This window comes from Protomyctophum bolini, assembly GCF_963924005.1.
Source record: "Protomyctophum bolini genome assembly, chromosome: 8".
Lineage (NCBI taxonomy): Eukaryota > Metazoa > Chordata > Actinopteri > Myctophiformes > Myctophidae > Protomyctophum > Protomyctophum bolini.
Genome location: NC_137869.1, coordinates 1,034,857 through 1,050,874, shown reverse-complemented (window position 1 = coordinate 1,050,874; position 16,018 = coordinate 1,034,857). Strand labels below are relative to the sequence as shown.

Below are 16,018 nucleotides of genomic sequence, written 5' to 3'. Positions count from 1 at the left end.
TACTCTGCCACCCCAAATTCTCTCTTGTGTGGAAGTATATATGTTCCATGGGTTGTACCCCCAGATTTGGGTTTCGTCCAATAGAATCACAGCCCTGTTGTTCCATACTTTGCCACCCTATATGGCCCTGACCTCATAGTGAGGGGCCTCTCACAGAAACGTCTCTAGTGTGCGTGTGCCTACGCAAGTGTCTCTGTACGGCGTGGCAGATTGTGTGTGCGCTACACACTGTTTACTCTGAACCAGCTGGTATGAATTTCCTGTTATGATCCTAGCTTTCTGTTATTGAGTTCTCACATTACTTGACCATAGCATAGACCAGCCTGAGACCTTATCTTAATGCAGCTTGGTGTCTAGTATGCGTGTGTGTGTCTTCATCTTAACCTCATCTTACCGACAAACAATAATTGTGGAGTACCATACATGTATGTTGGTGTGTTCTACAAATTACACTACAAGAGGATATATACAAAAAATATATAATTTTGAGAGATGGAAATAAGCGAATTAGCACAACACCCCATAGCCCCATTCAATTCAATGCAATTCATTTAGGGCTTATGGTAGGGGAAATAAATTGTACAAAATAACACCTGGACCTCTTTGGTGGGGACGTAACAACTACAAAGAAAGGTGAGAAAGCTTTTTAGTGTGGAATTCTCCTTTGAGGTTATTGTAGCGGTCAATTTATACTGGGGGTCGGGAGGGGGCGGGGCGGGGGTCCCCGAGACGGGGGGGTCCCCGCCCCGGCCCCGTTTGGGAACCCCTAACCTCTATGTGGCTGACCCCTGACCCCTGACCTCTATGTGGCTGGTTGTGTCTCCGTACCTTGGCCAGGCTCTCTATGTGGTTGTGTCTGAGCAGCTGAGGCTTATTGCCGCCCGTCAGCCCCCCCACGGGGTGGGGGGCGTGGTGGTGGTGGTGGTGCTTGAGGTTGTTGAGCGCGTCGAAGGTCTCGGCGAGGTGCCGCGCGTCCAGCTCCGCCTCCAGCGCCCTCTGCTTGCGGACGTAGAGCGACGGGGCGCAGGAGCCCGGCGACACCAGCGCACAGTCCTTGTACTTGATTGGCCGGTTGGCCAGCAGGTTGCGCAGCGCGGCCGCACTGCCCATGGCGATCATCTTGTGCTGTCGGAGGAGGAGGAAGAGGATCCAGTTTTTTTTTCATATATATTTTTTATCCCACGATTTTGTAACCCATTTTTCACCCCTGTGTCAATCATGTAATGTGATCCTGGGCTCTACACAACCTCCACCAACCTAGTCCCCATATATGGGGGACAAGGGGAGACCAACCTAGTCCCCATATATGGGGGACAAGGGGAGACCAACCTAGTCCCCATATATGGGGGACAAGGGGAGAGCAACGGACTTGAACTCACGCTTCCTTCATGCTCCTTTACACCTGACAGGGGGGGAGTTTTCCTGGTTGGACGTAGCGCGTGGCGTGGAAGGAACACGTTATTCCAACCAGTTCCTTTCCCCTCCATCAGGTGCCCCGGCTGGCCAGGGGGAGGCAGTTTAGAGACCAGGATTGGTAGTTAACTAACCTTGGAGTGAATGAGGTTGTTAACTCACCAGGGAGCGAATGAGGTTGTTAACTATAACCTTGGAGTGAATGAGGTTGTAAACTGACCTTGGAGTGGATGAGGTAGTTAACTCACCTTGGAGTGAATGAGGTATTTAACTCACCTTGGAGTGGATGAGGTTGCGCAGCATGGCCACAGCTCCCAGGTCCCACAGCAGCTCCTGGTCTGGGACGCTGCGCGCCGACAGGTTCCACAGCGTGCCGCAGGCGTTGCTGACGATGGTCAGGCTGTGGGAGCGCAGGTGACCCAGGAGGGTCTGCAGGCAGCTGTGGTCCCGCAGGACCTGTCTGGAGGAGACAGGAGACAAGGTTAGGACCTGTCTGGAGGAGACAGGAGACAGGAGACAAGGTTAGGACCTGTCTGGAGGAAACAGGAGACAGGAGACAAGGTTAGGACCTCTCTGGAGGAAACAGGAGACAAGAGACAAGGTTAGGACCTGTCTGGAGGAGACAGGAGACAGGAGACAAGGTTAGGACCTGTCTGGAGGAGACAGGAGACAGGAGACAAGGTTAGGATCTGTCTGGAGGAGACAGGAGACAGGAGACAAGGTTAGGAACTCTCTGGAGGAGACAGGAGACAGGAGACAAGGTTAGGACCTGTCTGGAGGAGACAGGAGACAAGGTTAGGACCTCTCTGGAGGACACAGGAGACAAGGTTAGGATCTGTGTGGAGGAGGAGATGTGTTCCTCCATCTGCGCCTTGGTCTGCCCCGGGGTCTCCTCCCAGTTGGATGTGATCCTTGGTTTGCCCCAGGGTCTCCTCCCAGTGGGACGTGATCCTTGGTCTGCCCCAGGGTCTCCTCCCAGTGGGACGTGCATTGAGGACCTCCCTAGGGAGACACCCGAGAGGCATCCTAACAAGATGCCCGAACCACCTAAGATGGCTCCTTTCCAAGCGAAGAAGCAGCGACTCTACTCTGAGTCTCTCTCGTGTGACTGAACTTCTCACCTCTAAGGGAACTTACACGTTTCACAACGTACTTCCATCTGGGATCTCTGTAGCCACGATTGCTGAAGAAAGACGTCCCTTTATGTAAAATGTAATGTCAAAATGTAATCTGTAATCCTCTCTGGTGTATAAAGTCATTAATTCATTAGGTGTTTACCTGTAATCTACGCAGGTGAAATAACTCATCAGGTGTTTACCTGTAATCTACGCAGGTGAAATAACTCATCAGGTGTTTACCTGTAATCTACGCAGGTGAAATAACTCATCAGGTTTACCTGTAATCGTCTCTGGTGGCGATCAGGCTGGACACGTTCCTGAGGATCCCTCCTCCACTCTCGATGATGGCCAGAGAGTTGGTCTGGCAGCGGTAGGTCAGCGTGCTGACCAGGAAGCCCAGAGCGCCCTCTACGGAGCAGATGGCCACCTTGTTCTCCACGGAGTGAGCGGACAGGTTCCACAGCGCCGAGAGCAGGCTCTTCAGAGTCGACTCCTTCAGGAGAGAAAACAAGGCTCAGCATTGAGACATGTCCACAGAGCTGGGACATGTCCACAGAGCTGTCCACAGAGCTGTCCACAGAGCTGGGACGTGTCCACAGAGCTGGGACGTGTCCACAGAGCTGTCCACAGAGCCGGGACATGTCCACAGAGCTGTCCACAGAGCTGGGACGTGTCCACAGAGCTGGGACATGTCCACAGAGCTGTCCACAGAGCTGGGACATGTCCACAGAGCTGTCCACAGAGCTGGGACATGTCCACAGAGCTGTCCACAGAGCTGGGACATGTCCACAGAGCTGGGACATGTCCACAGAACTGTCCACAGAGCTGGGACATGTCCACAGAGCTGTCCACAGAGCTGGGACATGTCCACAGAGCTGTCCACAGAGCTGGGACATGTCCACAGAGCTGGGACATGTCCACCACAGAGATGGGACATGTCCAAAGAGCTGGGACATGTCCACAGAGCTGGGACATGTCCACCACAGAGCTGGGACATGTCCACAGAGCTGGGACATGTCCACAGAGCTGGGACATGTCCACCACAGAGCTGGGACATGTCCACAGAGCTGGGACATGTCCACCACAGAGCTGGGACATGTCCACAGAGCTGGGACATGTCCACAGAGCTGGGACATGTCCACCACAGAGCTGGGACATGTCCACCACAGAGCTGGGACATGTCCACAGAGCTGGGACATGTCCACCACAGAGCTGGGACATGTCCACAGAGCTGGGACATATCCACAGAGCTGGGACATGTCCACAGAGCTGGGACATGTCCACAGAGCTGGGACATGTCCACAGAGCTGGGACATGTCCACCACAGAGCTGGGACAAGCTGGGACCTTAGAGTATATATGAATAGAGAAGGCACCCAGAGGAAACCCTGAGGCGAAATGGACATAGTGGCCAAATTTGTCATTGCAGCTCGAGCCAGCGCTGCTCCGTTGACTATCATTGCGCACGTTCATGTGTTTGAGGCCATGACACGTGAACGAATGTTTCATACGTGAACGCGCACAAACGGCACAATGATAGTCAACGGCTAGGGCTGGGACATGTCCAGTTGGGGACATGTCCACCGACTGGTTGTCAGAGGGTCTCTATATAACTCCATGGGAGTGGCGTGCGTGCGTGTGTGCGTGCGTGTCTGTGCGTGTGTGCGTGCGTGCGTGCGTGCGTGCGTGTCTGTGCGTGCGTGCGTGCGTGCGTGCGTGTCTGTGCGTGCGTGCGTGTCTGTGCGTGCGTACGTGCGTGTCTGTGCGTGTCTGTGCGTGCGTGCGTGTCTGTGCGTGCGTGCGTGTCTGTGCGTGTCTGTGCGTGCGTGCGTGTCTGTGCGTGCGCGTGCGTGTCTGTGCGTGCGTGCGTGTCTGTGCGTGCGTGCGTGTGCGTGTGTGCGTGCGTTGCGTACCTTGGTGGCTTGCAGGGCGCAGGTGATCAGCGCTGCTACGCTGCCGATGTCTCGGAGAACTCTCTTACTGTTGCTGTCGGCTCTCCACGACAGGTTCCTGAGGACGGACCACACCACGTCAGACACACGGACGTACAGTATGTACCTACGTATGTACATAGGTACATACGTATACGTACACACGTATACGTACCTACGTATGTACTAGGGCTGCGAATCTTTAGGTGTCCCACGATTCGATTCGATTCCGATTCTTGGGGTGACGATTCGATTCAAAAACGATCTTTTCGATTTTTCGATTCTCGATTCAAAAAAGATTTTTTATTTATTTATTAAAAACAATTAAATAGAATTTTAGCATGATCTACTCCAGTCTTCTGGCATGAAAGCAGAGTACATTTAGTATGAGTATTTAAACACACAAAGGTTAAATCCAAGAGTAAGAACATGTCTCATGTATTTAGCTTGCACAAATTTGAACCAGTACAAAAGTTACAAAATCTCTTCTCACTCAATACCAGAACAATACATTAGTATTAAAACAGGTGTAAAATAAAAACAATTGGCAGGCTTAGCTTAGCTGGTAGTAAATGCACTATGCAGAAACCCAGGCCATAATGCATTGCATGCACAGGTACATTTGTGAAAGGAAAAAAAGAAAAGAAAAAAAAAAAATGAAAAATCGATTTTTGGAAAATGAGAATCGATTCTGAATCGGACGGCACTAGAATCGCGATTCTAACTCGAATTTTTTTTGACAGGCCTAGTATGTACCCACGTATGTACATAGGTACATACGTACACACGTATACGTACGACATGCATAATGCAGCTAACACACCTGAGGATGGATCACACCACGTCAGACATACGGACGTATGTACCGACGTACACACGTAGATACATACAGTACGTATACGTACCTACGTATGTACCTATGTACATACGTATACGTACGTACGTACGACATACATAATGCAGCTAACACACCTGAGGATGGACGACACCACCTGATGGAGCTCCTCGCTGTCTGACGACAGCTGGGCCACCAGAGCCTGGAGACACGCCTTCTTAGAACACAGGGTGGCCTGGGGGGGAGAGAGACACCCACAGAGAGGAGGGAGAGAGAGAGAGAGAGAGAGAGAGAGAGAGAGAGAGAGAGAGAGACACAGAGAGAGAGAGAGAGATTATTCAGTATTATGAAGTTACAGGTAAATAGAAATGTGGGCCAGCCTACCACATCCATACATACTGAGAGATATAGATCTCGTTGAGCTGGTCAAAAAAAGTGTGACCACCTCCGTTATACAACCTGAAGGCCTGTTCATACTACAGGTTTAGGTGATGAGGTGACCACCTCCGTTATACAGCCTGAAGGCCTGTTCATACTACAGGTTTAGGTGATGAGGTGACCACCTCCGTTAGACAGCCTGAAGGCCTATTCATACTACAGGTTTAGGTGATGAGGTGACCACCTCCGTTAGACAGCCTGAAGGCCTGTTCATACTACAGGTTTAGGTGATGAGGTGACCACCGAAACGGTGCTTAGTAAAAACAGAGAGATGTGTTCAGGTGAGACTCTTAGCACAGCGGCACAGTGACGTCATGTTGTAGTTCTAGCACCGCGGCTCAGTGACGTCATGTTGTAGTTCTAGCACCGCGGCTCAGTGACGTCATGTTGTAGTTCTAGCACCGCAGCTCAGTGACGTCATGTTGTAGTTCTAGCACCGCGGCTCAGTGACGTCATGTTGTAGTTCTAGCACCGCGGCTCAGTGACGTCATGTTGTAGTTCTAGCACCGCGGCTCAGTGACGTCATGTTGTAGTTCTAGCACCCTTAGAGTATATATACAATAGAGAAGACACCCAAGTTCTCCTCCCGTCCACTTGCATTGAGTTGCTCAGAAGCGCATGAGGCGAATCCACTCCTCCTTCCGGTTTAGGAGCCCTGTGCATTCTGGATTTTTGCCCTCAAACACATGAACGCGCGAGCGACCGGCAGAGTGGACGGAGCCTAGTGCGCGTTCATGTGTTTGAGGGCAAAACCTTACCAAACTGCAATACCTTCTTCGGCCACTATGTCCATTGCGCTTCAGGATTTCCTCTGGGTGTCTTCTCTATTGTATAATAACTCTATGCTAGCACCGCGGCTCAGTGACGTCATGTTGTAGTTTTAGCGGCTCAGTGACGTCATGTTGTATTTTTCCAGAGAGATGTGTTCAGGTGAGACTCTTAGCACCGCGGCTCAGTGACGTCATGTTGTAGTTTTAGCGGCTCAGTGACGTCATGTTGTAGTTCTCCGTGTATAGTATGAAGGCCTTTAGTCCCGATAGGTGGAGAGCGTAGCGTCTCAGACTCACCTTGTTCACCACGTCTCCGAAGGTCAGGTTGGTCAGAGCCATGCCCGCGTAGCGTCTCAGCGCCAGGTTGATGGGGTCGTTCTGGAGGCCGTAGGTCTGCTGGTCCAGATGGAGCAGGTCCGCCACCACGTGCATCCCACCTGCGCACACACACACACACACACACACACACACACACACACACACACACACACACACACACACACAATAATGAATTGCATTTTCATACCGCTTTTTTCCATGTGCTCAAATCGCTTTACAACGGTTCATTAACACACCGACGGTGGAAGAGCTCACACCGACCGGCTCACTGGAGGCAGTGTGGGGTTCAGTGTCTTCTTGCCCAAGGACACTTCCACATGTGGACAGGAGGAGGAGCCGGGATTCGAACCATCGACCCAAAGACGCAATAATGAATTGCATTATTATATGTAGCACAGTTCACATGGTTCATTAATTCGTGAAGCGGCGAACAGCCGACGCCAGCCTCCATTATAACCCGGAGAAAAAAAGAAAAAAATCCCGAAAAAAGCGCCGTAGATCTCCAAAGGTTCAGGAGCTGTCCATGGTGAGCAGGCGCGCGCCCCGACGATCGTTAAATAATTTGTGATTTTGTATCGCATCGCTGAGACAATGTAGCTAAAGGCTGTGGGGCCCCCACCTTCCTGTTTAACCCATTCTGACCTGAGATCAGATTCATACGAGGTTTCCACTGGACACACACACTGGTCTGATTAACCCAGTCTGACCTGAGATCAGATTCATACGAGGTTTCCACTGGACACACACACTGGTCTGATTAACCCAGTCTGACCTGAGATCAGATTCATACGAGGTTTCCACTGGACACACGATGACACGATGACATCACAAACGTCATCATCACAACCGTGTTAATTGTCCTTTAAAATGAAATGTCGAGTGAACCAAGTGTCATTTATTTAGAGGAACTTTCTCTGAGAGGACTTGCTTACACAGACACGGATTCACTGACACTGATTCACTGATTCACTAACTCACTGATTCGCTGATTCACTGACTCACTGACTCACTGATTCACTGACTCACTGAATCACTGATTCATTGCCCCTGAACGAAGGCCTGTCTGACGTGTGAAATGCTTTGCTGGACGCTACATCTGAAAGGAGAACCACGTAGATGCTTCTATGCAGCTGTGGCGGTGGGGAACGAGGTGTACATCTTCGGAACGGATGTCGACGACAGAGATGGGACTGAGGTTCTCGTCTTCAACGCAGAGTCTCTGCGCTGGGTCAAGTTGACCCCAGAGACCCCTGGAAGAGGAGAACGTCCCTGTGAAGGTCCCTCCATGCGCCGGGACCACACAGCTGTGCTGATTGAACATACCGTCTACATCCTGGGATTAAACCCGCTTCATGCCTTTGATGTCGACGTCCACAGATGGTCCAAACCTGATGTTTCTGGGCCTGTCCCAGAGAAGATGAACCACTCAGCCTGTGTTTTGGGGAAGGTCATGTATATTTATGGAGGATGGAACGGGACTGGACCCACTAATGACATCTACAAGTTGGACACCACCACGATGGTCTGGACTTTAATTAACACCAGAGGAACTCCACCTCCTGCTACAGAACGTCACTCTGCTACCATCATCGGGACAAAGATGTTTGTATTTGGGGGCTATTGGGGGTGGGATCAGTACTACAACACCATCAGAGTGTTTGACACAGAGACCAACCTCTGGCTGGACACACCTTCTCCACAGCTTCTACCAGAAGGACGTGATGATCATTCAGCCTTTACCTACAATGGAGAGCTGTACATATGTGGTGGCTGGAACGGTCACAAGTTACTCAATGAAGTGTGGAAATTCAGTCCAGAGACCTTCTCCTGGAAGAAGGTTGAGCCCAAGGGGAAAGGACCGTCTCAGATGTATAGGATGGGCTGTTGCATGATGGGAGACCGTATCGTCCTCTTTGGAGGAACCAAAACACCTGGTGACCTGTATGTCTTAGACTTCAGTCCGAGCCTCAAGACATTATGTAAGCTAGCAGTTATTCAGAACGGTCTGGAGCAGTCTGGACTCCCACACAACATCAGGTGGGAACTGGCAGCCATGACTAGCAACCACATCTGAAAAGAACTTACATACACCTAAGAAATGATATCCACATACAAATGTGTTTTTCTACTGGTTAACACATTCCCTCCCGTTACACCAGGCGGGATCGTGAGACCAGAGCCAGTCAAATGCGCGAAATACCAAAGTAGAAGAAGAGATCCTGGACAACCAGGAAGTGCAGCCCACGGCGGTATTCCTCCTGGTTAAATAGATACAGTAAACTCACCCAGTTCGTTCATGGCGCGGCGGTATTCCTCCTCGAAGGACAGCTTCATCACGGCGCACATGGCCTGGCAGATCTGAGGGTCAACGGGCTCCGGGATGTCTGGAGAGGAGAGAGAGCAAAAGGGTTCAACCCATTCTGACCTGAGATCAGATTCATACGAGGTTTCCGCACTGGACACACACTGGTTCTGATTAACCCATTCTGACCTGAGATCAGATTTTAAAAAATGTCAGTCGTTCTTCGATTTTTCAAAGAATAGCAGACCTACAAGCTCGTAGCGCGCCACTCCCAGAATGGGTTAATACTGTGAGGGTCTAAATACAGTGTCCAGGATATCTGCACAGGAAACCAGCCACGGAAGGAGACAGTTGGGGAAAGTTAGCGAAATGTGTGGCGCAAAGTCTGCTAAATAAATGCTCACCACTATAGCTTTCTTCAACGAAATGTGTGCATAAAGGGTCCTATACTGTCTATCAGCCTCTCGATTGGCTCCCTTGGGAATGAATGAATGAATGAATGACCTTTATTTATATAGCACCCTTCTCAGCACGAGTGCACAGGGTGCTTTACAATAGTACAAAATTAAAACTATAAAAACAGCAGCAGCCATTTTCACAGGGTCAACAGTGAAAAAAACAACATAGCAACAAAAATAAAAACACAAACAGTAGAAAAACAGTGATTATATATGACCAAATGCCTGTCTAAACATGAGTGTTTTTAATTGTTTTTTAAAAGAGGCCTCAGAAAGGACAGTTCTTAGGTCCAGGGGGAGGGCGTTCCACAGCCTAGGGGCTGTCACTTCAAAAGCTCGGTCACCCTTTGTTTTTAATCTGGTCCTGGGGACCACGAGGAGGTGCTGATCGGCTGAACGGAGTGAGCGTGTGGTTGTGTGAGGTTGAATCAGTTCAGTGATGTAGGCAGGGGCTTGGCCGTGGAGTGCTTTGTGGGTGAAAGTGAGGATTTTGAAATGTATTCTGTATTGTACCGGGAGCCAATGCAGTGAGGCTAGAATGGGTGTAATGTGACATGACTTTTTTGACCTGGTGAGTAATCTGGCGGCTGCGTTGTGAACCAGTTGCAGTTTGTCAATGGATGTTTTGTTGAGGCAGGTGAAAAGTGAATTGCAGTAGTCTAACCTGGAAGATATAAAAGCATGTACGGACAGTTCTAGCTCAGAGTGGGAGATGATGGACCGGAGTTTTGCAATATTTCTGAGGTGAAAGAAACAGGTGCGAGTGAGTGATTTGACGTGGTTGTCTAGGTGCATGGATTGGTCAAATACCACACCCAAATTCCTTAAGTGTGGGCGGATGTTTCCCTTGAGTGACCCCATAAAGGACGCCACTTTAGTGACGGTCTTGTCCGAAGCAACAATCAGCACCTCCGTTTTGGTTGCATTCAGTTGCAGGAGGCTGCTCCCCAGCCAGTTGTCAATGGCGAGCAGACACTCCTGGAGGGTGGTTAAAATGTCCAGTTTGTCCGGTTTGAACGAGCAGTGGAGCTGAATATCGTCCGCATAACAGTGATATTTAATGCCAGAGAATTTGTTTATGAGGGGGCCTAGAGGTAGCATGTAAATGGCAAAAAGAAGTGGACCTAATACAGACCCCTGTGGAACACCACACGAGAGGGGTGCAGGGTCCGATCTAAAAGGACCCACGGCAACTGAGAAACATCTATCTCTTAAGTACGAGGCGAACCAATCAAGGGCGCTCCCGGAGATGCCCACCCACTCGCTGAGCCTCTCCAACAGAATGCTGTGGCAGACCGTGTCGAATGCCGCACTCAGGTCCAGTAGGACCAGCACCGAGCACTCACCAGAGTCGCTGGACATCATAATGTCATTTGACACTCTGAGCAGTGCGGATTCCGTGGAATGTTGTTTACGGAAACCAGATTGATATTTATCAGAAATGTTGTGTTGTGACATGTGGGAGGTAAGCTGTTCGGCAACAACCTTCTCCAGTAGTTTAGATGTGAACGGCAGCTTAGAGATGGGCCTATAGTTGTTGTGGATGGTGGGGTCCAGGTTTGGTTTTTTGAGGAGGGGCTGTACGACCGCCTCCTTAAAATAGGCTGGGACAGAGCCAGAGGCCAATGAAGTATTAATGATGGACACTAAGCTGGGGCCAACAGAGCTAAAAACTTCTTTTAGCATGGAAGTGGGCAGGATGTCTAGTGGGCTTGAGGAGGACTTCATGGAGCTCACTAAAATAGTGAGATCTTCCAGAGAGACCGGTGAGAAACTGCTCAGAGAAGCTTGTGTGGCGTGCTGGAGAGGGGGAGGGGGGGAAGGGGAGGGAGTAATGTTTGACAGGATGTTAGCAACCTTGGAAATAAAAAACTGAAGGAAGCTGTTACAGTCCTCGTTTGACAACACAGGTGTAGCAGGGGGAGGGGGGCTGACAAGTGTGTTGATGGTTTGGAATAATATTCTGGGGTTGTGTTTGCTGGATGAAATGATGTTGCTAAAATATGCAGCCCTGGCACGCCCTACTGAAACATTATATTCCGCCCTTAGGTCTTTGAGGTAGAGACGATGGACCTCTAGCTGAGAGGACTTCCATTTCCTCTCAGTCCTGCGGCATTTTCGTCTCATTTCACTGATGTTATTGTCAAGCCAAGGGCAGGGATTCACTGGGCGGACGCTGCGTGTTGCTAAGGGGGCTACGTCATCCAGAATGGACGCACAGCGCACGTTGAAACTGTTTACCAAAAAGTTGACGTCATCATCGGGGGACATCAAAACATTGTCGCTATCAAACCTAGTAATGAAACTATTCACAGATGTGCTGTTCACAATACGCGATTGTTTAACACGCCTTTCCGGGACAAAGTCATCATCAGAGGACACGCCAAACAGAACACATTTATGGTCGGACACTAAGAGCTCTTCTAGGCACACGTTAGTAACTTTTAACCCGATCGTGAACACAAGGTCCAGCGTGTTACCCTTGTTGTGGGTCGGACCAGAAACGTGTTGGGTAAAATGAAACGACTCCGTTACATTTAGAAAGTCAGTAGCAAACGTGTCCGTGCTTTTGTTAACGTGGACGTTAAAATCCCCGACCAAGAGGACTCTCTCCAGGCGAATAATGGATGCTAGAAAGTCACCAAATTCAGCGAGGAACGAGCTGTTTTTCCCCGGCGGACGGTAAACTAGCACACAGTGGAAGGGGTTAGTGCGACCGATTTTGTTTACGAGTACCTCGAAGGATGAGTATGTTCCGAAATTCACCATCCGCGAGTAGAAACAATCCCGTTGGACTACAGCCAGCCCACCCCCACGACCCGAGGACCTCGGGGCGCAGGAATAGGAACAGTTTCCTGGGCAGAGCTCGTTGAGAGAGGCACAGTCGTCTGCTTTTTGCCACGTCTCGGAGATCAGCATGTAATCCAGGTCCCTGGAAACGAAGAAATCATTCAAAAAGAACGATTTGTTGGCTATGGATCTAGCGTTGACTAAACCAAAGCTGATGGAGTCGGATCCAGTTTTACCGAACGAGGAGGCCCGGGGTAGAGGCCGCAGGCACACGGCTCGGGAACCAGGACGCCACCGGGGGATCTCAGGAGCGGGGGCCGATCGTCGCGATGGATACACCAGGAGGATGGGCCGGGGGCGAGGCAGTTCCGTGGACCAGGCCATGGAGGGAGCATGGGTCTGCTCTCGGATTTGTTTCCGACGCTTCACCGCGACTCCAGCTCGATTTCCGCGTCTTTTGGCCCGCCTAGTCCTAGGACAGCAGCAGGAGGACGCCCAGATGTTACCGGGGATTTCGAGACGTAGGGCCCGGTGAGAGCTCCATTGCTCAGGTCGACGGGACAGACAGCATGTCACTGTGTGTCGGATGTTCAGCAAGGTATGTCGATCATATACAGCCACTGAATTTACACCGTTTACACATAACGTGGAACATAAAAACAGGACAAACCAGACAAAAATCCAGCGTAGCTGGCCAGCTGCCAACATAGGCGCGGCCATTTTGACAGCAGGAACTCAAACTGTGTGACGACAGCTGCTTACTGGAGAAGTATATATCACTCTGGGTTCTGCACCACTACTGGAGAAGTATAGCGCTGTCGAAGGCAGCGCAACTAATCTCAATGAATGAAACTGACCGGTGGTGGTGGTGGTGGTCCCGGGCTGTCCCGTGGCGGTCCCGGCAGCAGAGCTGTGGTTCTGGGCCTGGGTCTCCATCCAGTCCCATCCGCTGTCACAGTGGCTCCTGATCTGCTCCAGGAGGTGGAGGACCCTCATCTCGCGGCGGCCAGGACCCTCGTCCGCCTGGGCGTACACGATGTTGTGGAGCGCCGCGCTGGCGCGGGACTTGGCCTCGCGGCTGCAGCCCCCCGACGAGCCTGCAGGGGGCGACGGTCAATACGTCCGTCAGTCAGTCAACGTTTATTCGTCACAACAGGGTCTTATCTCGTAACCTGACGCTGCCAGATCCAAGAAGCTTTGCTACACAAATTAGTTTCACAGCTTATTGGGATCTGGGATCTCGGAAGCAAATTCGATGACGGGGCTGTTCCTTTTTTTTTTCAAGATACTTGGTAGATGATTGGATGGGACCGTCTGTCTATCACCGTGTGGGCGTGCAATAAATGTGGTAAATGACCAGTACCAATTAACACTGTTGTCACATCCAATTTAATAAAGTGGTATATTTGTATAATAGAATACATGTCAATTAACGAGTAAATTCAAACTTTATTGTATTTGAATACAGAACTTTTACTGTATTTTTACATTGTGGTAATTTGATAGAAAGAGTACTCCTTCCACCACTGCTTATTGAAGATCAACTTTTGTCGTTATTTTTCAACAGATGAATAAGTACGATCTGAAATAATTTGCAATCATGCGATTCCGATATATATTGCATATCATAGCCGTATACTGTACCCGTTCCTCCGCCGGTCTCTGCGCTGGCGCCCCCCGGAGCCTCGTGTAGGATCTGCACCAGCAGCGGCACGCAGCCAGACTTGCGCATGGCCAGACAGCTGTCCTGAGAGCTGGACATGGCCAGGAGGGTGCGGGACATGTCCTCCTTGTCCCTGTTGGCCAGCATGGAAAGGAGCCAGAACACCATCTCCACCTGGAGACAGGGGGACACAACACTATGTAACACCATCTGCACCTGGAGGCAGGGGGACACAACACTATGTAACACCATCTCCACCTGGAGGCAGGGGGACACAATACTATGTAACACCATCTCCACCTGGAGACAGAAGGACACAATACTATGTAACACCATCTCCACCTGGAGACAGGGGGACACAATACTATGTAACACCATCTCCACCTGGAGACAGGGGGACACAATACTATGTAACACCATCTCCACCTGGAGACAGGGGGACACAATACTATGTAACACCATCTCCACCTGGAGGCAGGGGGACACAATACTATGTAACACCATCTCCACCTGGAGACAGAAGGACACAATACTATGTAACACCATCTCCACCTGGAGACAGGGGGACACAATACTATGTAACACCATCTCCACCTGGAGACAGGGGGACACAATACTATGTAACACCATCTCCACCTGGAGACAGGGGGACACAATACTATGTAACACCATCTCCACCTGGAGACAGGGGGACACAATACTATGTAACACCATCTCCACCTGGAGACAGGGGGACACAATACTATGTAAAACCATCCCCACCTGGAGACAGGGGGACACAATACTATGTAACACCATCTCCACCTGGAGGCAGGGGGACACAATACTGTGTAACACCTTCTTGTATATGGACACGCAATACTGTGTGACACCCTGTTGGCCAGCATGGACCAGAGTGATTGACCATTCGTTTCTGTTTGCTGGGCAGAACACAGCCATCAAACACAAATGTTGGGCAAACCATGTGACGTCCATTGGAAAAGCATTGAGGAGGCCATCGAACGCAGACAGACAGAACACAGAACATGTGTTCTGCATGTGTGTATGAGGCCTGTAGGGCTGTGATGTTCTCCATTCGATGCCAGATGCTGGGGTGACGATCCCATTAAATATAGATTTGTCTCAAATAAAAACGATTCATAGGTTTTTTTGGAACGTGTACATTTGTCTGGTTCCCATCAGGCTCTGTGTGTGTATGTGTGTGTGTGTGTGTGTGTGTGTGTGTCTGTGTGCGCACGTGCGTACCTTGCTCCCTCCGTCTCCTGCGTTCTCCAGGCCAGTGGCAGCAGAGGATGCATTCTCAGAGTCGCCACCAGATGGCGTGACAGCGGCAGAGATCTAACAGAGAGGGAGACACAGGTGGCTTTAATGTCCCGAGGTCCTCAAAGTGCGTGCGTGCATGCGTGCGGTGCGTGCGTGCACATTTTTAAATACATTGTGTATAATAACATTTGTACATTTGGGTAAAGGGATATGATGTTAATTGGGTCAGATTAAGGTAAAGGGATATGATGTTAATTGGGTCAGATTAAGGTAAAGGGATATGATGTTAATTGGGTCAGATTAAGGTAAAGGGATATGATGTTAATTGGGTCAGATTAAGTTAAAGGGATATGATGTTAATTGGGTCAGATTAAGTTAAAGGGATATGATGTTAATTGGGTCAGATTAAGGTAAAGGGATATGATGTTAATTGGGTCAGATTAAGGTAAAGGGATATGATGTTAATTGGGTCAGATTAAGTTAAAGGGATATGATGTTAATTGGGTCAGATTAAGTTAAAGGGATATGATGTTAATTGGGTCAGATTAAGTTAAAGGGATATGATGTTAATTGGGTCAGATTAAGTTAAAGGGATATGATGTTAATTGGGTCAGATTAAGGTAAAGGGATATGATGTTAATTGGGTCAGATTAAGGTAAAGGGATATGATGTTAATTGGGTCAGATTAAGGGATATGAT

The 16,018-nt window shown here is 49.9% G+C and overlaps 1 protein-coding gene across 1 annotated transcript in view; it reads right to left on the bottom strand.

Moving 5' to 3' along the window:
- apc2 (APC regulator of WNT signaling pathway 2) overlaps positions 1 to 16,018 on the bottom strand; it is a gene marked incomplete at its 3' end in the record, with an annotated part of 67,254 nt that overhangs the window by 20,690 nt on the left and 30,546 nt on the right. The window contains exons 8-19 of the mRNA XM_080769630.1: positions 15,302 to 15,394; positions 14,516 to 14,650; positions 14,348 to 14,398; positions 14,038 to 14,230; positions 13,251 to 13,490; positions 9,129 to 9,227; positions 6,802 to 6,941; positions 5,434 to 5,531; positions 4,444 to 4,540; positions 2,810 to 3,024; positions 1,690 to 1,873; positions 829 to 1,125 (exon numbers count right to left, since the gene is read on the bottom strand). Coding sequence (XP_080625756.1) covers positions 829 to 1,125; positions 1,690 to 1,873; positions 2,810 to 3,024; positions 4,444 to 4,540; positions 5,434 to 5,531; positions 6,802 to 6,941; positions 9,129 to 9,227; positions 13,251 to 13,490; positions 14,038 to 14,230; positions 14,348 to 14,398; positions 14,516 to 14,650; positions 15,302 to 15,394 — 1,842 coding nt within the window. The remainder of the gene's footprint in view (positions 1 to 828; positions 1,126 to 1,689; positions 1,874 to 2,809; positions 3,025 to 4,443; positions 4,541 to 5,433; positions 5,532 to 6,801; positions 6,942 to 9,128; positions 9,228 to 13,250; positions 13,491 to 14,037; positions 14,231 to 14,347; positions 14,399 to 14,515; positions 14,651 to 15,301; positions 15,395 to 16,018) is intronic.